Raw genomic sequence first — 27,997 nt, forward strand, 5'->3', positions numbered from 1 at the left:
ACTCATTAATTAGTCTTCCCAGTGAAACCAATTGCCTTTGAATTCATCCTGGGGAATCTGCTGAAATGGGTGCTTATGGAAACATAAAAACATAGTAACCGCCCTAGCTGGTTTGACTCAGTGGATGGAACATCAGCCTGTGGACTGAAGGGTCCCGGGTTCGATTCCAGTCAAGGGCACATGCATGGGTTGCGGGCTTGATCCCCAGTTGGGGGTGTGCAGGAGGCAGCCGATCTATGATTCTCTCATTATTGATGTTTGTATCTCTCTCTCCCTCTCCCTCTCTGAAATCAATAAAAATATATTTTAAAACACACACACACACACACACACACACACACAACATAGTAACCAGTGACTGCCTCCGTGGGACTAGAGTAAAAATACATGGGGGACACTTTTCATCAAACCATGCAGGAAAAAAATGTTTTTACCATAATACACTTAATTTGAAAACTTACCTGTCATTTGTACAATTCTTAGCACTACACAGCGGATGTGCTTTTCCTTCCTCCTTAAAAAAAAAATGTTCCGGTCCAAACCATCAGCCTCTGTAGGTTGTCTTAATTGCTACTTTGCATTGCACTGGACTATGACTCTGATTTTTGGCACATGTGGTCATACACAGAGTTCCTAAAATAAAATGCTCCAGGATATCCCAGGAACTCTTAGAAGGCTTTAAAAACGGACTTGCTCACTGACAGCATATCTTTGATAAAGACACTTCAGGCGAGCAGAATGACTATTGCGAAAAGAATTATGTGATGTTGCAATCTTGAAGTGGGTCCGGAGAATCCTTGCCACCTAACTTGTCATGGTCAGGGGGAGTCTGACGAGAATCCAGTTGTGATAAAGACAATTGTTTTTTTTCCTCCCCAAGTGACTATACATTTAAATAGCTAAAACATCTGTTCAGCAACATAGTAAAACATCTACACCCGGAACGCCTGAGAGAGGAGCCTGCCAAACCATTGGTTGAGAGGGACTTTGCTGGGGGGAGCACACCAAGATAAAGCAACTGCTGTTTATTTTGTCTGGTCAGGGGGAGAGCCGAGGCAACCAATATTTTGGGTTTCTTTTACTTCATTTGTGTGGAGAACTATTTGAGAAGGGCTGGTGAGGGGCTCTTTCCTGATAGGACCTTTTTCAGCTGTCCATTAGCAGAAGAGCAAGAGAACTTTGGATGTCAACACCTACCAGATTCTTGAAACCGGCCAACAGACCACAAACAGCGACTCTCTTCTTGTCTGGCCTTCACATCCCTCCCAATGGAAGCAGAAACGGGGAGCAGCAGGGAGACTGGGAAATCGGCCAGCAAAGGCACTCGGATCGCCCTGGTGGTGTTCATTGGTAGCACCCTGGTGCTGGGCACCATCCTCTTTCTAGGTAAGTGCGGCACTGGAAGCCAGGGAGCTGGGCGAATGCAGTGAAATGTCTTTGTGCTTGATTCTGTCAGACTCATCAGGATGCAGGTGGAGGGCTGTTTGCTTGTGTTGGTCGATGGTGCATCCTTAGTTTCTATTAAGTATGCAAATAAGAGGGAGCCTTTTCTTTAGGAGGCTAAATAAATAAATACACGCAAGTACTCAGTGCGTAGTCCAGGATGTGAAGTGGGTATAAAGTGGCTTCTGAGTGGCTGGAGGATTCGGTTGCACTGGGCAAATATTGTTTTTATGCATTACATTTAGCAAAATGAGTGTTTATGAATTCATAGGCAGATACTTTCATTTATTTTGTGAGGAAAGAATTACACCGTGATCAAAACCATGCTGGAATTTCTTTCCATTTGATTTCTGTCAATGTTTGCCTGAATGAATCACAAAATTTAACACACAAAATACAAATTAGTTGTTATAAATGCACCTTTAAATGATATTCTTCCTTTCCAACCCAGTGACTCTGGTGGGATAAAATTTTAAATCCGCCTTTCTATTAGATTTAAAAAATAATATGAAGGAAAAGAGGTTTTCTTCCAAGATTTGAAAGGTGTTAGGATTGAATTATGTTAACTCTTGGTGAGAATAAGGTTTCCAGGGAGAATATATGACGATAAAAACATATTCCTATACAAAAGAATGTAATACGTTGGAAAGACTGTAGGCATTCTGAACCCTTGCCTATCAGCCTTTGTATTTTTCTCATTCAGCCCATACTATCTCATGAGCTTGAAAGTTGTATAGGACCAAGCCCTATACTTAGCAGATTCTAGGTGCAGTTTGAAATGTAGCATGCCTGGAAACATTCTTTGGCACATACAGGATGCAGGAGGCCATGTTTATCTTGGCAGGGGCAAACCAGTAATTAAACTTGAAAAGAGTTAGGGTTGTGTGGTTGAAAACTCTGCTAAAATGAGCAAACCATCTTTCCCTGTTGTCTGTGGCTGAAAATTTAGGGAATTAGGTGGCTTTATTGCTTTCTGGTACAGTTAAATCTCCTACTCCTGCAGCCAAATTTGTGGCTCTCGAAAACTGTTATGCGATCTCTTGGCTTTTGGGTTTTAGGCAAGTGTCCTATCCTGAAATTCAAAACTGGAGGAAAACTGATAGGGGCATGCCAAGGGACTCCATACTGTGTAGGAAGTGACCACAAAGCTAGACTATTTGTGTTTTGAAAACACTCCCAACTTAAAAATCCGAATGGTGATTGTTTATGTAAAAATATGTACTGTTTTGAATTATATTACTGCCTCTTGAAACGTTTTTGAAATTCCATTGTTATGATTACATTCTGAGGCTGAAGCATATAAGTTGGAATACTCTTTTTTTTTTTTAAATAAATATATTGATTTTTTTACAGAGAGGAAGGGAGAGGGATAGAGAGTTAGAAACATCGATGAGAGAGAAACATCGATTAGCTGCCTCCTACACACCCCCTACTGGGGATGTGCCCGCAACCAAGGTACATGCCATTGACTGGAATCGAATCTGGGACCCTTCCATCTGCAGGCCGACGCTCTATCCACTGAGCCAAACCGGTTAGGGCTGGAATACTTTTAATGGCAGCAAATCTTTGTTCTTTGAGAGAACATGATTCTTTGGGGTCAACAGTTAAGTTTTTAGAGCACAGTAAAACTCACCAAGCCATTATCTACAGACCCAAGGAGGTCTGTATCTAATAGAAAAAAAGAACTTTCCAGTGTGCCCAATAACCTGGTTCTCACTAGGAATCTTTAAGAGGAGCTCTAATGATGTTAGAGAGTAAGGGTGTGGCTATTCTACACCTTTGCTACTCAAAGGGTGGTCTGTGGACCAATAGCATCAGCATCACTTGCAAGCCTGGGCTCTACCCACCCCAGACCTACTGATTCAGCATCTGCATGTTTACAAATTAAAGTTTCAGAAGCATTGCTTCAGGTGACCACATCCATTTGGATGCATACCGACAGAGACATTTGCTTTAAAATATATTTACACTCTCAAATTAAAAAGTAAATGATATTTTGGTCAGATATCTCTGCACTATGTCAGACTCCTTCTGTTCCCTCTTCACTACCTAGTTCCCCAGGCTCTGCCTCCTCCCCGCCACCACCACCTTGCACCCAGCAAAGACCTTGTCTGGAAACCTCTTGGGACCTGCCAGGCAATGCTCTTTGTGATAATATTCTGGCTAAGGTCCTCCCCTCTTCAAGATGCTTCTAGTTTGACTTTGTGGTATATTCTTCTTCCTGTTCAAATTCAGTCTTATGCCTGGCTGGCATGGCTCAGTGGTTGAGTATTGACTTATGAACCAGGAGGTCACAGCTCGATTTCCAGTCAGGGCATATGCTCAGGTGGTGGGCTCGATCCCCAGTGTGGGGCATGCAGGAGGCAGCGGATCAATGATTCTCTCTCATCATTAATGTTTCTCTCTCCCTCTCCCTTCCTCTCTGAAATCAATAAAAATATATTTAAAATAAAACAAGGCTGCCCTGACCAGTTTGGCTCGGTGGATAGAGCGTCGGCCTACAGACTGAAGGGTCCCAGGTTCAATTCTGGACAAGGGCATGTACCTTGGTTGTGAGCATATCCCCAGTAGGGGGTGTGGAGGAGGCAGCTGATTGATGCTTCTCTCTCATCGATGTTTCTAACTCTCTATCCCTCTCCCTTCCTCTCTGTAAAAAATCAATAAAATATATAAAATAAAATAAAATAAAATAAAACAAGGCTAGTATCAAGAAGGTATTGTCCAGAACCATAAAATATTATTTACAATAAAGTTTATTTTTCCATTATAAAAACACACACATGCTCATTAAAGAACATTTGGAAAACATATGGAAGTAGACTCAAGGGGAAATTTCCTCCATGGTTCCACCACCCAAGCACATTGCAATATTTGGTACTAATTTTTAAACTGCACAGATATATTTTTACCTAACCACTGTTTGTTTGTTTGTTTGTTTTTTTTTTTTTTTTGCTTTTTAAAGAAATCAAAATGCATCTTTATGCTACAATACTTCATTTCTTTTTTTAAAAAATATTTTTATTGATTTCAGAGAGGAAAGGAGAGAGAGAGAGAGAGATAGAAACATCCATGATGAGAGAGAATCATGGGTCGGCTGCCTCCAACATGCCCCCTACTGGGGATCAAGCCCACAACCCGGGCATGTGCCCTTGACCGGAATCGAAACCGGGACCCTTCGGTCTGCAGGATGATGCTCTATTCACTGAGCCAAACCGGCTAGGTCAATACTTCATTTCTTTCTTTTTTTTTTTAAATATATTTTTTATTGATTTTTTACAGAGAGAAAGGGAGAGAGATAGAGTTAGAAACATCGATCAGAGAGAAACATCGATCAGCTTCCTCCTGCACATCTCCCACTGGGGATGTGCCCGCAAGCCAGGTACATGCCCTTGACCGGAATCGAACCTGGGACCCTTCAGTCCGCAGGCCGACGCTCTATCCACTGAGCCAAACCGGTTTCGGCAATACTTCATTTCTTAAAAGCAGGCCTGAAGTGTTTCATAGGCAGTTCATTAAATCTGCAGTGTAATAGGTAAAAAGGCTGTTTGGAGGATGGCAGCAGAGATATGAACAGAGAAAAAGCTGGCTCCTCTCAGAATGTGGGTTAATAAATAAAACAGAATATAAACAAATAGGCAAGTAAATAAACAAACCAGATTGACAGGCTGGCAAGTATTCCATCTCTAGCTGAAATATAGATACCACCACGCTTTCTGATTCTGCTTCTCAGTTGAGGATGCCACAAAGAGCCCTCCACCCCCAACTTCCATCTCCCCACAGCCACATCTCCAAATGGTTCCCTAGTTCTGCCCACAGAGCCCAGTGATAATGAATTCCCCACCAGTTCTTCGGCTACCAAAAATATTTCTGAAATCTAAGCTCACATCTGCTAATGCCCAGGTGCTACCTGGAGTTTACAAATGGGTACCCTTCTGTACTCCCGCAGAAATCCATTTAGATAATGTTGCACCAGATGGGGGAAAGTGAGCTATTGGTGGAAAGCTGTTTCCATCTTGCAGGGGTTTTGTTCTGCTTTGTGTTGGTGGAAGTAGTTGGAAGCTTGGTCCATGGAGCTGCGTCTGTCTGGTAGCTAGGCTGGGTCTGGAGGGAGGAGGGTGTGTGGGGTACAAAGCAGGCAAATAATGGCTCTCTTGCTAGATGACTGAGTTACATACAATATATATTACCTTCCTCCCCCTTGGGCCATATCTATATGGATGGTTTAGATAAGACCCAGAACTCTCTCTTTCCACTCAGGATTTGTTGGAAATGACGTTTCAATTTTCCCATCACTAAAACCAGAATGTAGTTGTAAACAAAAGAGTAAAATTATGAGACTTAAATCATAGATAATAGGAGATAGAAGAGACTTTAGAGATCTTCTAGCCCAGTACTTTGTTGTTTTTTTTTTTCCCAGTAGTTCTTAAACATGAGCCTGCATCAGAATCCCCTGGAGGACTTGTTAAAATGCAGATGGCTGGGCCCCACCTCAGAGTTTCTGATTCAGAAGGACTGCAGGGCTTGGTAATTTGCATTTCTAACAAATTCCCAGGTGATGCTGTTGCCACTGCTCAGGGGACCCCATTCTGAGAAGCGCTGGTCTAATGGTGCCCAATCATCTTATGTTTGAGAGAATTGAATTGCAGAGCAACCAAGAGTCTCACAAGGTTACTTAGCTAATGACCAGAGTCTGGTTCTGTGATATTGAGCCAACTGGATTTTTTAGTTCTGTGTCAATACTGAGAAGGATGAACTGATATCAAATGTCTTGTATATGTGCCTGATGGTGGGTTACCTGAGGGTGATCTGCTTCAAGCAGTCATTTCTTTATTTTGGTCTTGTTTTTTCAGTGAGTCAAGGTTTCTTAAGTCTCCAAGCTAAACAGGAGTACTGCCTGAAGCCAGAATGCATCGAAGCTGGTAAGTCAGTTTTCCATCCTGTGTCAAGTTATAATTATGGTACCTTGGGGAGTGGAAGAGAAAACAGGTGGTATTTTTAGTGTCCTGTTTGCTTGAGGTTTACAAAGTATGAAATGCAATTTTGATGAAATTTTAAGTTTACTTTCAAATCTGGGTGTGAAGTTGTGGAGCGCAGGTTTCCTGTTTTCTTTTTCCTTGAAAAAAAAAAACACAAAAAAACAGCTGTGCGGTATTTCAAGTCATTGCAGGCAGACAGAGATATGACGATTTCGGCTCCAGACCACCACAATAAAATGAGTATTGCAACAAAGTGAGTTGTAGTCTTTTTGCCGGTGGAGGGTCTTGCCTTCAGTTTGTAAAAAAAGCAACACCTGTGAAGAGCAATAAAGCAAAGCACAATAAAACACTTGAAAACAATATATAACCTTATTAACCAGTCTCACCCCAATAAATTTAATAAAAAAAGAACCCCCCCAGGGTATTCCTGTATAAGGAAATCAGAAAGGGGCTTGGAAAGCTGAATGGCCTCTCTTTAAGGCCCAAAGATCGAGACCATTGACCTTCCTATGGCCTCAACTCGATAGATTCCTATTTATCTTAAGCAGTCTTTCTGAATCTTCTGGTTAGTGGGTCCACCCTGCTTGTGTCCACGCAGGGATTCTCTGTAAATCCATGCTTCCTCGGTTACCTGGAGTCTCTTTGGGTCCTTCTATTCCACATTACAAGTCAAATTTTTCTTGAGGTGATCAGGCCGTATATCAGTGAATTCCTTAAAGTGAAGCTGAGTACTTAAAGTTGCCTCAGCTATTAGATTCCTTCCATAAACCAGTGTTAGGGCCTAGATTTCCAGCCCCACCCCCATTTTTCAGGTGGGCAGGGACACTAGTGTGTTTTCGAAAGAGAAAGCCATAGGATAAGTTAAGCACATGAGCCCCACTATGCACAGGGGTCTGCAGAACACCTGCAGAACACGTCGCAGAATGGTGGCCAAGGGAAGGACCAGAGCAATGCTGTGTGCGCGGATGCCGTGTGCATGCATGTGCCACGTGCGTGCGTGTGTGGGAGCCACGTGCATGTGCATTTTGTGTGTGCGTGCCTTCGTGCCTTGTGCTTACATGCCGCATGTCTGTGTGTATGTGTGTGTCCATGGGTGGCGTGTGTGCGTGTGCGCACCACGTGCTTATGTGTGTACATGCCACATGTGTGTGTATGTGTACGTGCATGCGTCCACGGGTGACGTGTGTGTACGTGTGTGTGCGTGCACCACGTGCATGTGTGTGCATGCGCATCTGTGCGTGCTGCGTGCGTGCGTGCCTGCGTCTACGGGTGCCGTGTGCGTGCGTGCGTGCGTGTGCGTGCACCACGTGCATGTGCGTGCATGCCGCATCTGTGCGTGCTGCGTGCGTGCGTGCCTGCGTCTACGGGTGCCGTGTGCGTGCGTGCGTGCGTGTGCGTGCACCACGTGCATGTGCGTGCATGCCGCATCTGTGCGTGCTGTGTGCGTGCGTGCCTGCGTCTACGGGTGCCGTGTGCGTGCGTGCGTGTGCGTGCACCACGTGCATGTGTGTGCATGCGCATCTGCGTGCTGCGTGCGTGCGTGCCTGCGTCTACGGGTGACGTGTGTGTACGTGTGTGTGCGTGCACCACGTGCATGTGTGTGCATGCGCATCTGTGCGTGCTGCGTGCGTGCGTGCCTGCGTCTACGGGTGCCGTGTGCGTGCGTGCGTGCGTGTGCGTGCACCACGTGCATGTGCGTGCATGCCGCATCTGTGCGTGCTGCGTGCGTGCGTGCCTGCGTCTACGGGTGCCGTGTGCGTGCGTGCGTGCGTGTGTGTGCACCACGTGCATGTGCGTGCATGCCGCATCTGTGCGTGCTGCGTGCGTGCGTGCCTGCGTCTACGGGTGCCGTGTGCGTGCGTGCGTGTGCGTGCACCACGTGCATGTGCGTGCATGCCACATCTGTGCGTGCTGCGTGCGTGCGTGCATCCACGGGTGCCGTGTGCATGTGTGCGTGTGCGTGTGTGTGCGCGAGTGCGTGCACGTGAGTATGCAGTTTGTGCATATCTGGGCGCCTTGTGCATGCATGCGTGGGCGCTATGTGTGTATGTGGGTGCAGCACGCTAGAAAGTACTTGGCTTCGGAACCTTTTCTAAGATGTCTCTCCCATCAATCTCCTTTCTTCACCCTTTCTATTTCCTCCTATTTTAACCGGTGTTTCAAAATAAGAAGTGGAGGAAAGAAGGAAAGAAGGAATGAAGGAATGAAGGAACGGGTATGTTAATGATAGTGGGGAAGGGCAAACAGTCTGGCATGGGTTTGAAGCATAATGTGGCCACTTAAAAGCCACATGATCTTGAGTTAAGTACAACAGACACCCTAAGTCTCAGTTTCACTATCTGTAAAGTGGGGATAATAGCTTTCACTTATCATGCCAGTGAGAATATAAGAAAATAATGATTGTGGTAGTAGTAATCCAGGTCCACAATTCCAGATCCTTAACCCCAAACCTAGAGAGCATGGTAATTCTCAGTTGGCAAGACTGGACCTGATCTCAACTCCTGTGGTGGCAAAACTGGATCCTAACTTATGTGAGGCTGTTTTAGACTTTGTTTTCCCTCTATGAGAATATGTATACATTCCCAATAGAATTCTTAATGTGCTTGTTTCAGGAGTGCCATTCCAGATGTTGCTGGAGGCGTTCTGTTATATAATCTGTGGTATATGCACTGTATAACTTTTCTAAAATGTGAAAATCTATGAGCTCTGAAACATCTGGCCTCAAGTTTCAGATAAGTGTTCGTGGAATTATAGTACTAAAAATTTATATGTGTGGTTGCCGGATTTAGCTACAGACACATTTAGGATGCTCCGTTAAATTTGAGTTGCACACGTACAACCAGTAATTTTTTTGCAGAAGTATGTCCCATATAATAATTGCTATGAATTTATACTATAAAATTAGTCATTTATTTGAAATTCAAATTTCACTAGGCATCTTGTATTTTACCTGGCAACTGTATTATTTGGCAGTGTCTCTGGCACTGTTCTGAACACTTGGCATATATTTACTCATTTAATTATCTTGAAAATCCTATGGGGTGTTATTATGGTCCGCATTTTACAGATGAGGAAACTAAGACATAGAGAGGTTAAGTAACCTGCCTGAGGTTACAGAGCTACTGCATTGTATTGCTGGCATTCAAATCCAGATAGTCTGGCTCTGGAGTCTGTGATGATGCCATACTGCCTGGAAAGGGCTAGCATATTTCCTGGCACAGAGGAAATGCCCAGTATTTATTATTATTATTACCATCCCCCTCCCCCTCTTTCTTGAGCCCTGATTAAACTTACAAACTCAGCCTGGTATATGGGGTGATGCCTCCATATGTACTACATAAACATTAGCTGGAAACCACATAACAATTCACCTTATATACAGCTAGAGGCCCAATGCATGAAATTTGTACAAGAGGCTTGGCCCTTGCAGGCGCGGTGGCTTGCCTCGGCCCTCGCAGCCCCGGGTTTGTCCGAAAGGTCGCCAGGAAGGTCTAATTAGCATATTATGCTTTTATTATTATTTTTTAAAAATATATTTTATTGATTTTTTTTACAGAGAGGAAGGGAGAGGGATAGAGAGTTAGATACATCGATGAGAGAGAAACATCCATCAGCTGCCTCCTGCACACCCCCAACTGGGGATGTGCCCGCAACCAAGGTACATGCCCTTGACCGGAATCAAACCTGGGACCCTTGAGTCTGCAGGCTGACGCTCTACCCACTGAGCCAAACCAGTTAGGGCAATGCTTTTATTATTATAGATAACTTGAGAGAGTACATAACACAGGTTTCCTTCATCATCATATATATACATATATGTGTATATATATGTATAATAATTATTATTATTAAAACAAGAGTCTGGGTTTTCCCCGTGAAGCTGAGTGGGGGGAAAGGAGTTTTGGTGTATGGTCCCTTGCAATTTGAAGTCACAGTTCCCTTCTCAAAATGCAGCTCTGTGCCCAGCTGGGAAATGTGAATGATGAATTTGGAGGCTGAAGCTAGAGTTTCCCCATTCACCGGGCTCAATTCCAAATTCAGTGAGTGATGTATTCCTTCACTTTATATCAGGGCTGAGGTTGGAGCTGACCTTGCAGTTTTTCTAGGTACCTGCAAGAATACTGAGAAGATGGGGAGGGCTACATTTGAGGGTTGGGAGGCACCGAGAAAGCAATGTGTTTGTGTGAATAAAAATGTGTGAGAGTGTCCTTGGTGGTCCCGGATCTGTCTCTGCTTCTACAGTATTGGGACGGAACAGACCCTGGGACACCCCTTCTTCCAGCCTCCGGCCACTCTCCAGCGTCTCATCCAGTCACCACCTTCTGAACCACCTCCGGGCCCAGCCAACACACTGTTTGTTTTTTTCTACCTTAACTCCTTATTGCCGAACAGCCATGAGCTCCCACATTGGTCAGAATTATTCCACCGAGGTGGAGGCTGCGGTCACCCGCCGGGCCAACCTGCACCTGCGGGCCCCCCACACCCACCTCTCTCTGGGCTCCTGTTTCCACCTCGACAATGTGGCTCTGGAGGGCGGGACCGCTTCTTCCAAGAGTCCGTGGAAAAGTAGTGCGAGGGCGCTGAGCATCTCTTAAAGATGCAAAACCAGCGAGGTGGCCGCATTCTCTCCAGGTCGTGTTGAAGCCTCCCCACAGTGAGTGGGTGAACCTCAGGCCGCCATGGAAGCCGCCCTGGCCTGGGAGAGGAACCTGCGCCAGGCCCTGGGTTCTGTCCGTGCAGTCACAGACCCTCAGCTGCGGGACTTCCTGCAGAACGGCTTCCTGGATGATCAGGTGAAACTCATCAAGATGAGTGACCACCTGACTAACATCTGCAGGCTTCCACCCCCAGGCTGGGCTGGGCAGGATCTCTTTGAAAGGCCCATCTTTAAGCACAACCAGAAGCCTGTGGAGCCCAGAGGCCTTTGTGTGTGTGGGGCCCTCTGCATTCCCCTGGGGTCTGGCTTTTGCCTGAGCCTCTCCCGAAACTACTAGCCATTCCTTTAACCACCCTGAAGCCCTCTCCCATGCATTGGACCAAATGGAAACAATAAGGCTTTTTGCAAAAAAAAAAAAAAATAATGTGTGTGGGGTTCCTTTGTGTGAGTGTAAATATTGTGTGGGACTGAAACTTGTATGTTCAGTGATCCTGAGGTGTCACATAGAAGATTCATTTTGTGGCTGCACAGCCAGTATAACTAAAAAGAAACTGAAATGAAGATTTTGTGTGTCCTAGTACATTTGCATGTTAAATAATAATAATATAGTAGCAGTAAGTAAAAATGTAATTGGATAAAACTGAATTCTGAAAGATGAAAATATTAAGCCAATTTAAAATTTATCAAACTTCTAAACCATAGATAGGATTAATGACAATCAATTTTTTTGCTTTGTTCTTTTTTGGGGGGAGTTTGAAAATAGGAATTTTGATGTCCTATAGAAATGAGGGTGTTTGTATATTATTTACTTTATTGAAGACAAAATGATGTTTGAAATTTTCATAGAAAGTCTAGGCAAGAGAAATATCTAGCCTTACTTTTAAGCCTGGAGGAACCACACATGTAGCCAAACGAACATGTGTATCTAAATGTATACAGATTTTACTTTGGGGGGCAATTTATTCACATTTAGCTGAAAACTCATTGGGTTTTCATTACTTTGAACAGAAATGTATTCTGGCATTAATGAGAGTATGAAAACTACTTAGGATGTCATCTTTCCAATATCAAAATATTGGCTGTCTGAAAAAAATTTGTTGGTGGATATCTCTGTGCTAGAGCGGTAGTAAGCAATTGTATGACAGTTGGAAGAGAGTTGGAGTTCAATGTTGGGAATATTGGAACCTTCTCATTTTGTAATGAAAGATGGTTTTGAAAGCTCATGGAAACATTTACATTTGTACAAACTTCCTACCTATCGACTATATGTCATATGTAATTGTGTGTGGACTTATGAAAGAGGAAAAAAATTATACATCAGTCTATTTTGTCTTTCTGTTAACTTATACAAATACTCAGTTCTGCTCCTAGACCTGGGTAAGAGAGGCCCCTGCCTTGGGTCCCTCATCTAGAATGCCCACTTTGCCTTGCTCTCTAGCCAAGGAGTCGTATAGGGCCAAGTTAGCAGCCTTCTACAACCCAGAGTTCACTACTGGATAGCAGTTGATTCAGGGAAATGTAAAAGCTAAGGCTTGGGAACTGGTAGATAGGAAATCATTGTTTAATTTGGAAGAGGCCAATACACAGCATTCAGTGATTGTCATTAATCCTATGATTTTCTTTTTACATAGCTGCTGCCATCTTGAGTAAAGTAAATCCGTCCGTGGACCCTTGTGATAATTTCTTCCGGTTTGCTTGTGATGGCTGGATAAACAGCAATCCGATTCCCGAAGATATGCCAAGCTATGGGGTTTATCCTTGGCTGAGACATAATGTGGACCTCAAGTTGAAGGGTAAGTTTCTACTGGGGATAGTGACACGCTTTACAGAGATCAGTATTTGACCAAAAAAAAAACAACCCCCAAACACCATAATTTCCCTATTCACTTTTTAGCTATACTGAATTCATGTTCAAGATTTTTAAAAATGGAAGCTTGGGAGGAAAGTTGTGGAATTCCAATCTCCCCGATCTCAATACAAGCTTGAGTCATTACGTTCATGTTTCACAGTAGTAATTTCTGCTGCTGAAGGACAAATAATATCTGATTGAGACTGGGAGCAAAGGAATAGTTAATGCAAACCATGTTATATCAATGTACTTATTTGTCTGTTGTGTTCAGAGCAAACTTTATCACTTGCTCATTGTGTCCTAGATTTTTATGGCTTACAAAATATACTTGACACCTCATTGTTTTTTGACATCACTTTTGAGAACTCTGAATGACCTTTGTGTTTGTCATATTGTTCCTGTTAACTTCTAACTTGGCTCTGGGGAGACTGTCTTTTCTCCCATGGCCTCTCTTGCAACAACAAGATCACACACACGTACTCACATGTGCGTACATACACATACTCACATAGGTGTGTGTGCACACACCCTTCAAAAGTTGAAAATGTCTTTTGCCAGAGGATCTTCTGTTTGCAATGGATCTAATTTTTATGCTGAGCTATTGGAGACCGCCATTTCAGGAGGGAAATTGGTAGATTTCAAAGCCAGATAAGTTCGGTGTTTTGAGAAGGCAAAAATAATGTTTTTTCCTCTTTGTGGTAACTGTTAGTTATACTATATGACTTGCATTCATTTATACCTACAAAGAATTTCTGAGCAGTTACAGGGATCATTATTTTCCCTTCTTTCCCAACTCTTTTTTTCCAAGATTTTAAATACATGAAAATCAAATATGTACCAATTTATAGATATACTATAACCAAAACATGGTAAAATAGATAACTGTTATCAATTGTAAGGGAAAACATGCTTAAATGTCACTAGCTATAAATCATATGTAGGCAGGAGAGGGTGTGTAGGAAGAGATCAACCAATGAACTTGAATGCATATATGCATAATGCGTGGACACAGACAGTGGGGTGGTGAGGGCCTGGGCGGGGTCGGGGGAGGACGGGAGTGGGCTGGAAGAGGTTTATGCGGCGGGGAAAGGAGGACCTATGTAATACTTTCAACAATAAAGATTAAAAAAAGTAGACCATATGAACTTACATTTTCTACTAAGAGACCCGAACTTAGTCATCATAAATTATAAATGAGAATTTTCAAGAATGTCAGAGATTTACCCCAACCCAACAGGTGAAATTCCCATACTATGCAACCATAAATAAGACTTCAAGGAATGAATTTGCTAATACTTATTTCCCTATAAGATATTACCTCAGGTTGGTCCATCACTTTCCAATCTTGCCTATTTCCTGTTTCCCTTCTGTGGCTTTCAAAATCCAATCACGTGTGCAGAAATATCACTGAAGAATAAGAGAAAGACAAGATTTCCAGATAGATGCTCCTTTTACATTACTTACAATAAAAAGATTTCCATCTTCAGGGCATGAAACAGTTAGTAATTTAAAGAAAATTTTGGAGATGTCTTAATGTAAAAATTAAAATCAGTATTGATGTGTTTTATTTGAGGAGGATATTGTATACAGGCTTCTTTAAAATTCATAGAAATAAGAGTAAATTGTTCAGAGCAGCACTGGAGTTTTTTGTTTGCTTACTTCTTTTAAAAATGAAAAATTTCATTTCCAAGCTTAGATGGGAAATAGAGAAGAGCAAAAATAACATGCAAAAGGAAAGAGGAAAGCCTCCTATAAGTCCACCCCGAGGAGTAGCTGCTGATGAAGCAATTGGGTATATATCTTTCCAGGATTTTTTTTCATGTGTGATTACATATGCATAGCCATCACACACCCATATACTTAAAAATTAACTGATATGCATACTGTTTTGTCACCTTTAAAAATGATGTATTTTCCATAGACATGGATTATGTAAGAGATATTTTTTCCTATTACAAATAACACTATAATAAATATCCATGTGTACACATCTTTATGTCCTTCCCTAAATATATCTTTAGTATAAGCTCCCAGAAATGCACTTGTTATGTTGAAAGAGTATTCATAGTTTAAATTTTGATTCATATAGTTGAATCGCTCTTTAGAAAGTAATTTCTAGGTCTTTACATATTGTTTTGCTGTTTGACATGGTAACTTTTCTCCATCGACTTTTTTTTTGTGTGGTATAAAGTAGGGGTCAGCAAACTGTGGCCAGTGGGCCAGATCCGGCCCACTGCCTATTTTTGTAAATAAAGTTTTATTGGAAGACAGATACATACATTTATTTCTGTATTATCTATGGCTGCTTTTGCATGACAGAGTTAAATAGTTGCTACAGAGGCCGTATGGCCTTCAAACCCTAAAATATTTACTCTCTGAACCTTATGGAAAAAGTTTGCCAACTTGCGATGTCTGGCATAAAGGTTTGATATACTGTATTGGATCTGATTAAAACTTTATTAATTAATAGCTTTTTGTGGCTTCTTTGGGATTTTTTAGAGAGGTTATCATAAAATTAAGAAGTAATTATAATTTCCTTTTACTATGTTGCCTAGAGCTTCCAGAACAGAGTTGAATAATAGCAATGATAATGGGTATATTTTTCATATTTCTAGCTTGGATAGTAATGTCTCTAGTATTCCCCCTCAAATATATTTTTCCTCGTAATAGGTAGTCTTCTTTATTCTGTTCTGTTATTTCTAGTTTACAAAAAGGAGTTGTGAAAGAAAAACCTCTCTTTACTATTTATCAAGAAAGTCAGATGAAATATCTCTTAAATTCTCTAGATTTTTTCATGCTGACTTTACCTTATAAACCTGAAATGAACCCTACCTGTGAATGATTTATTATTTTCTTTTAAGGAATTATTAGACTTGAATAAGCTATTATTTGTTTTTTACATTTGTGTCTATATTTATGATTCACGCTGGTCCATGAATTTTTATGTGCTAGGTTTGTCCAATTCTGTTATTAAAATTGTGCTGGCCTTGTGAAACAAAATGGGAGGCTTCCCATATATTTCTGTGCTCTGGGGAAGACAACCAAATAAATCGTGTTATTCTGTGACAAACACTGTAAAGGGTGAATTAAAAAATTGATCACAGGCTCTTGTTTCAAGTGCCAATAAGGAGACCAAATAGTGGTGTAGTGTCTCTTTTTAAATTGGTATAATCTTGTACCAGACTATGTATTTGAAATATAAAATGTGTATTACTTTTTTAAACTTTTAAACTTTGAGGTAATTCACATTTACAGAAAAGTTGAAAGAATAGCACAAGAAACTCCAACATTCTCTTCAGCCAGATTCCCTGATTGCTACCATTTTGCTATATTTGTTTTATAATATTCTGTCATTGTCTCTATAAATGTGTAGATATTGTTTTATTCTGTTTATATCAATGCATTTACATATAGATAGTGAGAAAATATATCTATAAATGTATAGACATTGATATACAGATAGACTTATAGATATATTTTTCTGAACTCTTACAAGTATGTTGCACATGAGTATTCTTAAAGTGTATAATAGAGCTTTTCAAATATCAGATGTGGCTCCAATCTTAGTTTTTAAACACTAGATCTTTAAATTCTGTCTATATCTCTTTATATATTCTATATCTATGTATCTACATATCTCTCACTGTATCTGCCCATTCATCCAAGCATCCAGGCAATAGAAGCTCATTGTACACCAACTATAAATGAATAACAAGAAGAAACATACTTCAAATCCCATCACCTAGCTATAATTTTTTAACTGCAAATATACATATAAAATTATATGTGTAACTTAAAAGGAATCATATAATATGTTCTCTTTTTTATAATCTGCTCTTTTTACTTGATATTTACATGTTAACATCTTTTCATGTAAATAAAAATAGACCTATAACATCATTTTCCATGATTGCTTTTTATGGATACACTAGAGGCCTGGTGCGTGAAATTCTGTGCACTTGGAGGGGGGGTCCCTCAGCCCTGCCTGTGCCTTTTTGTAGTCCGGGAGCCCTTGGGGGGTGTTCATTAGTTGGACATCCTTAGCACTGCTGAGGAGGTGGGAGAGGCTCCCACCACTGCCGCTGCACTCGCCAGCTGTGAGCCTGGTTTTTGGCTGAGCAGTGCTCCCCCTGTGGGAGCACACTGACCACCAGGGGGCAGCTCCTGTGTTGAGCATCTGCCCCCTGGTGGTCAGTGCACGTCATAGTGACTGGTCGTTCTGCCGTTTGGTCAATTTGCATATTAGCCTTTTATTATATAGGATTACAGTTTATTTAAGCCAGGGGTGGGGAACCATTTTTATACCAGGAGCCATTTGGGTATTTTTAACATCATTTGTGGGCCATGCAAAATCATCAACTTAAAAATTAGCCTGCTATATTTGGTCAAATATTTAATTAGCTCATCCCTAATGCCTTGGCAGGACCAGACTAAATGATTTTGCAGGCCGTATATGGCCCACAGGCCAGACATTCCCCACCCCTGATTAAGCAATTCCTATGATGCCACTTAGGTTGTTTACAATTTTTTTTTTCCTTACTGTAAGCTACTCAGAGCATGAGTTTTGAAGCCACAGAACTGGATTTGAATCCTGGTTCCCTTTCATTTCTCTTCTGTGTCACTTTTGGTTAATTACTTAGCTAGCTCAAGTTTTTCTTATCTTTCAAGTGGAGATAACAATACCCAATTCATGGGGTTTGTGAGGACTAAAGGAGATGACCCATATAAATTATCCAGTCCAGTTCCTTTCATATAGCAGGCCCTTAATAAATATTTGTCCTTTGCTCCTCAGTTTTATCTCAAAGATAGTTCTGAGTCTCACAAAGTAATGTCTATGAAACTCTTAAGTATTATTCTGGTCTTATCCTTTGTAAATATCATGTGCTTTCAAAAATATTGAATACTGTCTAGATATTTTTTCTCACCCTCGATAAAGAGAACATCCAAAAATAAAATGCAATACTACCAATCAAAAGAAAACCATTTTCTTATGTCTGATAGAGAACACACAGATATGGCCATCCAATTTGTGAAATAAAATGGATTTGACAGACCTGGCTGATGAAAAATTGCCCTCTATTGAAGTCAGCAACCTGGCTTTGTGAATTTTGTCTTTAAATGGCGTATAAGACTCAGATTTCTACTTGGAAAATAAAATAATTTCTTGTTCTCTTCAAGAATCAGGATTTTATTTAAAAAAAGCTGAATATAGTCATGTGTTTAAATGTCTTAAAATTTCCTTCCTACAAAACCTCCCAAATTTGTCTTTATGTGACCATGGAGATGACACAGCATGCATTGCTTATGAACGAGCAGATGAAAATGTTGCAAATGAGCACTTATGAAACATGAGGCAATGAGTGAGATAGAACACTTGTGTCAAACAGAAGACAGATGACTCAAGGTAGGGCCAGCTCATCTCTATTATGGAATAACAATCTTTGCCAATATTTCGTAAAGAAATGCAGTATATTATTATGTTCAAGCACAGACAGCATCAGTGGAACAATAAAGCGAAGTAGGGGCTATGCATTAATGAGTAGAGAAAGATGATTGTGATTCATAGATCAGTTGTTTATTTGTAAATACTTGCTGGTTGAGATCCAAATGATTCTCATAATTAAATAACCCTCTATAATCTTCTTTTCCCCCCTACAAATAATCCTAGCCAAACCAACTTTTACAGATAAAAGAAAACTTCAGTTTAGCTCCAGTAAAGTGATTTGATAACTAGGAAGATCAGATTAGTGAAGATACAGTTAACAGTGGCGTTTTCCTCATACCATGAACATAATGTAATGAATTACCAATCTAAGCCTTGATATCATTAAGTTTTTTGAAATAAATGATATCAGACTGGAAAAATCAAAATGGGGATGCGGTGGGGCCATTGTGGTGGGCTTTTTATTCCTGGTGGAAACTCAGGCCCTGGAAGCCTCAGTGAATCTGCTATGCAGACTGGGTGTGCCCACTCAGAGAAGATTTCCATTTTTCTGATCATGCTGGCTCTTTTCCATGTGGCCACACAGGAAGCAAAGATTGCTAGATTATACACATGTCACCATCACTCTTGTATGCACAGAGGGGTCCTGCATGAAGGTTTGGGCCTGTATAGAGGACTTTGAGAATGTCAAATGAAATGATTTTACTTGGAAAGATTTTTGTTGTTGTTCACATTTTTCCTAATCTTTCATACACCATCTGAGTTCGGGTGGGGGTGGGGATGCATGGAGTGTGAGGAAGGGGAAAGAAGTTGTCAAATTTTAAAAGTGTAGAAATTTCCTGTTAGGAGATATTCACTTCAAATATAGAAATGAATTTCTTCCTGAAGACTGTGAAGAATATTTATGTAGCTTTAAGATATGTTCTGTTTCACTGGCTGAAGGAAGTAAAGAGGCCATGAGAATGGCTACCATGTGTAAAAGCTTGCGTTCTAGTAGTTTTCGCAGTTGGCATTTTAGGTTTTCTTCTTGTGTGTTTTTTCCATGCTCCATATATTTCCTTGTCTTACTTTTTGACTCTTAAATGCTCCAAGCATTTGATTTTAAGATATGATCTTAGCCAGATGGATTTCATGTAGTTCTTCTGTCATAATGGTTAATATTACAAATAAGTTGGTTTTGCTTGATAAGAACCAGATCTATTCATTGCATCCATTCTGAGTATGCTCTTTAATTTGGGAGAAATTCATTCACTTTAAATAGAAATGCACAGCATTGTGACCATATTAATTAATTTGTGGACTAAAGATTATTTACTGAGCATTTACTTTTTTCCTGGCAGCAGTTGCTTTCAGTCACAAATGACAAAAACGCCTACTCAAGCTGGCTTAAACAATAAGAAAAATTTGCTGGCTTATGTAACCAAAATGCCTAGTGGACTTTAGGTAAGGGTTGATCCAGCAGCTGAACTATGTCATTAAGGATCACATTCCTTTCTTTCTCTACTCTGATGTCCACCATCTTATGCTCCTAAGTCTGTTTGGTGTAAGATTATTGTCAATAGCAACCAGAATTTACACTTTCTCATTCACATCTAGCAAGAGGTATCATGTTAGACATAGGAGGATACAGAAGTGCAGAGATTAATAAAGCTCCCAAGATTGTCCTTGTGGAAATGAAAAATCTGCATATCACAAAATGTTTCAATAGGTATGGTAATCAAGACTCTAGCACTGCACTGTTCACTTATGGTAACCACTAGCCACATGTGGCTTTGAGCACTTGAAATATAGCTGGCTGGAATTGAGATGTGCTGTGAGTGTAAAATACATATCAAATTTCAAAGACTTTGTTTTAAAATATGTGACATATCTGATTATTTTATAATTACATATTAAAACGATACTATTTTAAGATCTTTTGGGTTAAATAAAATATATATAATCTCACCCGTTTTGCTTATTTAAATGCAGCTACAAGAAAATTAAAAATTTCATATGTGGCTCAGATAATATTTCTATGAGACAGTGCTGCTCTAAAGCCCTGAAGAGGTCATTAGAAAGGTGAGTTATCTTGGAATGAATTCAAATTTATTTCAGTGATAGAGAAGGGTCAGAGAACATCTTTATTAAAGATAACCCCCTACTCCTACCCAGTCTCTCTGACTCCTATTACCTGTAAGTTTGTCCTTTGTGGCATGTATAACCATCTGAAATGATCTTGTTTCTGTACTTTCTTACTTGTTCCATGTTCTCTCTTATGCGTGTCATCCTTTCCCACTCCCCACCTGGTCACCCCACAGAGGGTAAATTTCCTGAAAGCCAGAATCTTGTCCATTTTGGCTTCACTGTGATCCAGCACACAGCCTAGTGACTGGCACATAGTTGGCGCCGAGTAAATAGTTGTTGAAGAAAGGAGAGAATGATCATGCACTCTGTGCGGCTGGGTGCTGAGGTGGAGTGGCTGGTTGGTTGGACAGGGAGAAGTGGTTTTCTCATCTCCTCTTCCTCCCCCTCCTCCTGTGCCTGGGATGCTGCATGCTCTCCCAGAAAAGTCCTGAGATATAACCAGAGCTTGGCCCTGACAGGAGGGGAAGGGTAATTGTTGGTTGTTCTCCGTTTGTGTTCTAGGCCTCAGGAAGGGAGGACAGTGAGCCAGTCCAGAGTCCTCCCGCAGCTCCAAGACTCCCTGGTGCTGTGGTCTTGTATAAGTTACAACAAGGGAAATCAGAGCTCAATGGATAGTGGTCAAGTTCAGTCTCTGAAAAAAAATTGGGGCTCTGCCACTTACTGGCTATGTGACAGTGGGCAAATCACTTCCCCTGTGTACCTCAGTTTCTTCTCTGGTTATACTGTTGGAAGAATTGACTGAGATGTGCTGAATATCTTCTGCACAGGGTTCAATACTTAGCATCTGTTATTACTGTTAACTTCATGAGGCTTAAATTAATGTTTTAAAAGCTCTTGGCACATAATAGATGCTTAAGAAATGTTAGTTTCAAAGCCAAATACAAATTTTATAACTTGAATTTATAAAAAAACTTTAGAGCATTACTAGAGTAAAATATTGTGATCTAGTTTTTTTTTTTTTTCAAAAGTATTACATACTTGTAAATAAGGCAGCTGGTCCTGAAAATGGCAGGCCTAGGAGGGAAAACAATAGGTTATGATATCTGTGTGTATTCCTAACTTTTATTGACAGACCATGGCCCTTACCTTGAATCCTGCAAGGTCTTGATAATCAAATTGGTCAGACAACACACTCTTTGGGGAATGTGAGTTTTAAATTACTCCTACAGCAAAAGAAAGAAGAGGAAAGGGGAATCAGGGAAAATAAGAAAGAGTGTCATCGTAGGCTGCTCTAGATCCTCTTTAGATGCCATTAAAACAATTACATCTATGCCCCTTTCTTTTCTCATCCCTAGGGGATCCTTAACCCAGGCCCACAACCCCTCAAGAGGGCACTTGATAGAATTCAGGAACTTGCATGGGGAAAAATGCACCGTTATTTTTACTAACTTTTGATGGAACTTTAGCATTTTAATTATGAACTGAAGCAACAAACTCTGATATTATTAGCTGTCACTTTTTTATTGCAACTCATTGTTATTTTTCTTAAATACAGATGTTACAAGTATCTTAAGATATTATTTACATACATCACCACTTCAAAATCATAACGTGGCTAGACCCAATGCTGGATTTTATTTAATGAGTTAATGAAGTATCACAAACATGATGTCAAATAGTAAAACAACTGTTTTGTTAACTGTTTCCGAATAACTGGTTTCCTTTATAAATCTGTGTTCCTTTTCTTGTTTTAAAAATATATTTTATTGATTTTTTTACAGAGAGGAAGGGAGAGGGATAGAGAGAGTCAGAAACATCGATGAGAGAGAAACATCGATCAGCTGCCTCCTGCACACTCCCTACTGGGGATGTGCCCGCAACCAAGGTACGTGCCCATGACCGGAATCAAACCGGGGACCCTTGAGTCTGCAGGCCGATGATCTATCCACTTAGCCAACCCGGTTACAGTTGTGTTCCTTTTCTTATGCACTCATAAACATTATTCTGAGAATGGTCTGTAGGTTTTAAGTGCCTGCCCACAGGATGTACGGCACAAGGAAGATTAAGAACCCCCTGCCTACGTAAGGATTGCTGGGGCAAACCTTATGAAGGTATAGTTTTATTTAATTCCAGCCTTTTGCTGCATCCTGTTTTAGGTGTTTTGAGTGGAGTTGGCTATTATATGGCCCCATGGGTCCACTCAAACCCAATTTTCGAACAGTCCACTGTCTAGAATCCCTGGATAATGAGTACATTACTGACAGTTAATTTGTGTTTATAAGGATATTAAATGGAACCAGAGATTTGTGTTTGGAGATTTGTGCCAAGTCTTGAACTGATTAAGTGCAAGCTTTATGGGATTACCTCTACCAAGGAATAAATATATTTATAGATGAAATTACTGAGTGCTGCCACATGCCTATGCCCAACTAGAGATGGTACAGTTTTTATTGTGGTGTAATTACAAATATTTGCAAAGAGTGCAAATGATTGAAAATAGTAATATACCAAGTAGAGTCTTTATGCATAAGTACATATTATGTGGTATGTGAAAGAGCTTGCTCATCTTGAAGATAGGGACTCTTGGTTGAGCTTGAAAGGGTAGGGGCATGAGAGGGATTATAAAATTGGAAGTTCTGTGAGTCAAATTCTAAGGAGAAGATCAAATCAATATATCTTGGCTTTGTTGGAAGGAAGGAATGAGCAGGGCTGTTGGTGAGAAATGACAGGAGTGAGATGGGCGGGTGAAGAATGTCAGCATCCATTTGTGAGATTTTGCCTTGCAACAGAGAATGCTGAGCTTGCTGAAAGTGGAGTGACAGCCTAGATATGTTACACATGGGAATACTGACTAAAGAAAAGGATTGGAAAAATAGATGAGGGGGCATTTTTGTAGCATAAATATTGCAACACATTATGAAAAGTTTCCTACTAGTTAGCTTGAATGTTGTAGGAAGAAAGACATATTTTATTTTAGAAGATTGCCAACTGGCCCTGGCTCAGTGGTTGAGTGTCCTATGAACCAGGAGGTCATGGTTCAGTTCCCATCAGGGCACATGCCTGGGTTGCGGGCTTGATCCACAATGTAGGGCGTGCAGGAAGCAGCCTATCAATGATTCTCTCTCATCATTGATGTTTCTATCTCTCTCTCCCTCTCCCTTCTTCTCTGTAATCAATAAAATATATATATATATTTTAAGAAGATTGCCAACTGATTTTAGGTTCTTTTGACTAAATATAAGTTCTTCTACATGACTAATGACACAGGATATGTGCATCCTGAGAAAGACATATATACTCCTACAGTGACACTTCTCAGCCTGCCTATACCCAGGCCTCATTTTGCATGGTCGGTGTGTATAAGTGTACTTTACTTTGCAGATGTTCAGAGGGCTTGCATATTTTTAAAAATTTATTTTTCAATTACAGTTGCCATACAACATTATATTAGTTTCAGGTATACATTAGTTTCAGCATAACAATTAGACAGTTATATACCTTACAAAGTGATCACTCCAATAAATCTAGTAGAAGAGTGACCTGTTTTTAGAAAGCCACTCCCTGAAAAAGGAAGACTGTTTGGAAAGGGAAGAAAAATCCTAGCTGGCTTTGGTGGTAACAATTCAGAGGCAGATGCACCTGAGCGTTGGTGTAATGACTCCTGAAGCTCCTCCAGGTCCTCATGTATTCTTTTTTAAAATCCACACCCAAGGATATTTTTCCATTGATTTTTTTAAGAGAGAGTGGAAGAGAGAGGGAAAGACAGAGAAATATTGATGTGAGAGAAATACATCGATCGTTTGCCTCCTGCACGAGCCCCAACCAGGGCCCTGGCTGGGGAGGAACCTGCAACTGAGGTATCTGCCCTTGACAGGAATTGAACCTGTGACCCTTCGGTCCACAGGCCGACGCTCTATCCACTGAGCCAAACTGGCTAGGGCCCCATGTATTCTTGCTGTTGGTTGCCCGAAGCTAGAATAATAATGGAGCTGAGAACATGGGATTTTTGCAGGAGTTTCCAAGCATCATCCAGATTTCATACCAGAAACAAGAGGACTCAGATTTCTTAGGCCTTGAAACCTGCATCTTAGAGAAATGGCTCAAATATTTTACCTTGACTATACTTCTGATTGGTCAGTGGCAAAACTCAGGCATTAGAACAATTAAAAAGATGGTTGCACATGAAAATGCATGGCAAGACTGAATTGAAAATTTCATCCTTGCACTTCCAAACTCGCTGATGAGATAGATGTCTTTAGCTATGCTCTCACCCTCAATTCTGACAACTTTTCAATTGCAACTTGAAGTTGTATATGGGTTGAGCATCTTTACAATGTGGCAGAATTCTCATTTCTCCCCCAATTTACTACTAATGGGGGAATTTCTTCTCATTATTGTGAAGTGAGCCTTTAGTAGATTCCAAAGAAAATTCGTAAGTGAATGTTTCACACTGAGTAGGGCCTAACAGGTGAGGCCCTTTATAGAGATGCCCTTATTAAATAATAGCCTTAATTACTATTTGTTGAACTCTCTAAATGGCACTCTCAGTAAGCCTAAAGTATGTAAGATTTATCCACATTTTGCAAAGGAGGAAATAAAGGCAACCAAGCAGTACAATAACCAGCCCGGGATCACATAGCTAATAGGTAATGGAGCTAGGATTAGAATTCACACGGGTTGACCCTTAGTGCCTGGTTAAAACCCTGACAACTAGGAAGGTAGTTTATCCCATTTTATAGTTGTGGAAGCTGAGGCTTAAAGAACTTAAGTAATTCCCTTAGTTCCACACAGCTAGTGAACTATAAAGGCACCTTCCCAAGCAGTGTTGTCCAAGAGAAATGTGAGTGACAAATGCAAGAAACATGTCATTTCACATATTTCCTAATAGCCACATTAAAAAAATAAAAAGGAAGCAGCTCAAATTATTTATTTTATCTAACCTGACATATCCAAAATACTTTCATTCACACACTCAATATAAAAAAAATTATTCACAAGGCATTTTACATTCTTTCTTTCCTACCAAGTCTTTGAAATCCGATACTCATACTTGCAACACATCTCTGTGTGGAACAACCACTTGGTGGGCCAACCACATTTCAAGTGCCCAATAGCCCTATGTGACTACTGGCTTCTGTATTAGATAGGGTAGTTCTAGAACAGTGCTTCTTAACCTTGGTTGCATATTGGAATCACTGGGGAGTTTTAAAAACACAGATGCCTGGGTCTTATCTGCAGAGGTTCTGATGTAATTGGTCTGGCTGTAGCCTGGGCTTCTGGATTTTTGATAACAACCTTCCCCAGGCAATTCTCATAGGCAGCCAAGTTTGAGAACCTATTCAAGGATGATGCCAAAACTAATTTGGTGGAGAACTGTAGCCACCATTCATTTGAGAAGATTCTATGAGCTTTCTGAAATGAGAACCATTCAGAATAACTACTCTGGTAATATGCTTTTCTAGTTGACATTAAATGATGCCAGACAATGCCCTAGCTAATTTATGACTTCCTCTCAATTTACATTTGCCAACATTTTTGCCGAGTCCCAGGATAATGTAAAAAAAGAAAAGATTTATTCCCTCTGCCCCCCCCCCCGGATCTACACACTGGTCTGGATACACACAAGTACAAGTAAATTAAGACATAAAATTATATTATTTTAATTGAGGGCAAAGGTGTTGATGTCAGTCTGGAAACTCTGAGCTGTGGAGAAGAGGAAGTTGGGGTTTGAAAGCTGCAGGTCATTGCCAGAGTGAAACTTGTCAAGTAGGGAATGCGTGGGAAATGCTGGGTGAGGAAAGGAGGCAATTGTGGCTCCGGCTGAGGTCTGAAGGCTGCATAGCCCACGGTGTGGCAGGGCGCCCACGAAGCTACTCTCTCCAAAGGCCTCACACCACCTTCCCACTTGGCCAAACGTGTGTTTCTGCCCTGAGACCTGATATTCAGGAATTCAAAGTCTCATCTCACCCGGAGGTTCCGTTGTCCTTAAAATGCTTTTGGAGTCATTTGGACTAATTTTTATAATGCTTTCTTTGATTTAAATCCAAACATAGCTTTAGTATTCTGGACACATTATTTCCCAGAAAGAAAAATACGTGGTCTTCTGTAGTGGTAGCACTATAGTTACATGCAGTTTTCTTGGTTAACTTTATTTGATTTAAAATTAAGCCAGAGAACACGCAATGCTGTGTCATCCATAGCCTTAACTAAATTAATACCACATTTTATCAAATCAAAAATACTGTCAACTGTAAGATGTACCATTATTTCATGTATGCTAGGAAAGACTAAGTTACTACACAATGCTTTCTTATCACTTGAGAATTTAATTTTATTTTCATCGAAAGGGTTATATAGTAATATAATTAAAATGGAAAATGCAAGCCAAAGAGGTTGGTTAAGGTATTCCTAAAACTTCTTCATAGTCTGTTTTGATTTCACATCATCAGTGCTCTTTTCTCACAAAAATATTGTTTTCTTTCCATCAACAACAGCAGTGATTCAGCTCTTCTTTAAAAAGTGCTCCCTCGCCCTAACTGGTTTGGCTCAGTGGATAGAGCATAGGCCTGAGGACTGACGGGTCCCAGGTTCGATTTTGGTCAACGGCATGTATCTTGGTTGAATACACATCCCCAGTAGGGGGTGTGCAGGAGGCAGCTGATCGATGTTTCTCTCATCGATGTTTCTAACTCTCTGTCCCTCTCCCTTCCTCTCTGTAAAAAATCAATAAAATATACTTAAAAAAAAGTGCTCCGAATTGTTTCAGGGATTTTCCTCCAAGACTGACTTTTTGGATATGCAATAAGTTTGCATTTCATTGCCAAATTGTGGCGAAATCTATCTGCAGATATTTTAAGTGACAATTTACTAGCCATGCAACCGACTCATTTGAAGTGCTAACTGTAAAACTGCTAGATAAGGTCACGCATGGGCAGGCAATGGCCACTACATCATGACTGTGCCTGGCTGACAGTTTTAAGATGGATTCCAATTTCAGAGATGTGCAGATGTGAAACAAATGTGCTTCATAGAATTGAGGAAATATGGTATGTAAATTGTATTTCCGATAATCCAGGCTCCCCATCTGCTTGTCACATCCATCTTGTTTTTTGTGCTTTAAACAGTTTTAATGAGATGTGTGTGATGTTTCCTCCTCAGCATACCTAGGCTTTAATGTTCAATGGGATATAAGCAACTCCCCCGCCCCCGTTCCTTCCTTCTCCAATTTGCAGCTACAAAGCTGTACTTTAATAGCGTTCTTCCCAACCTTTAATGTATATACAGATCACCTGGCAATCTTATTAAAATGCAGATTCTGATTCAGTAGGTCTGAGAAGGAACCTGAGCATCTGCATTTCTAGTATGTTTTCAGGTGGTGCCCACCCTGCTTTTCTGGTGACCACACACTGAGTAGCCCAGGCCGTGCTACATCTAAGGACACAGTATATCACTGAAGAAATTCTGCACCTTCCCCAAGTGCATGAGTTTAGTTTTTCCTCGGTTTCTGTTATTATTTTGATGAAGACCTATATATTGTAAATGTCATTGTACTGGGTAAATAC

At 40.7% G+C, this 27,997-nt stretch overlaps 1 protein-coding gene across 2 annotated transcripts in view; it reads left to right on the top strand.

Moving 5' to 3' along the window:
- Nucleotides 1-1,268: 1,268 nt before the first annotated feature.
- Nucleotides 1,269-27,997, top strand: part of PHEX (phosphate regulating endopeptidase X-linked) — a gene marked incomplete at both ends in the record, with an annotated part of 199,983 nt that continues 173,254 nt past the window's right edge. For both annotated transcript variants that reach the window (XM_081081267.1, XM_081081268.1), the window contains 3 exons: nt 1,269-1,386; nt 6,294-6,362; nt 12,708-12,869. In XM_081081267.1, coding sequence (XP_080937393.1) covers nt 1,269-1,386; nt 6,294-6,362; nt 12,708-12,869 — 349 coding nt within the window. The remainder of the gene's footprint in view (nt 1,387-6,293; nt 6,363-12,707; nt 12,870-27,997) is intronic.

The sequence above is a fragment of the Myotis nattereri genome, assembly GCF_964212035.1.
Source record: "Myotis nattereri genome assembly, chromosome: X".
NCBI classification, from domain to species: Eukaryota; Metazoa; Chordata; class Mammalia; order Chiroptera; family Vespertilionidae; genus Myotis; species Myotis nattereri.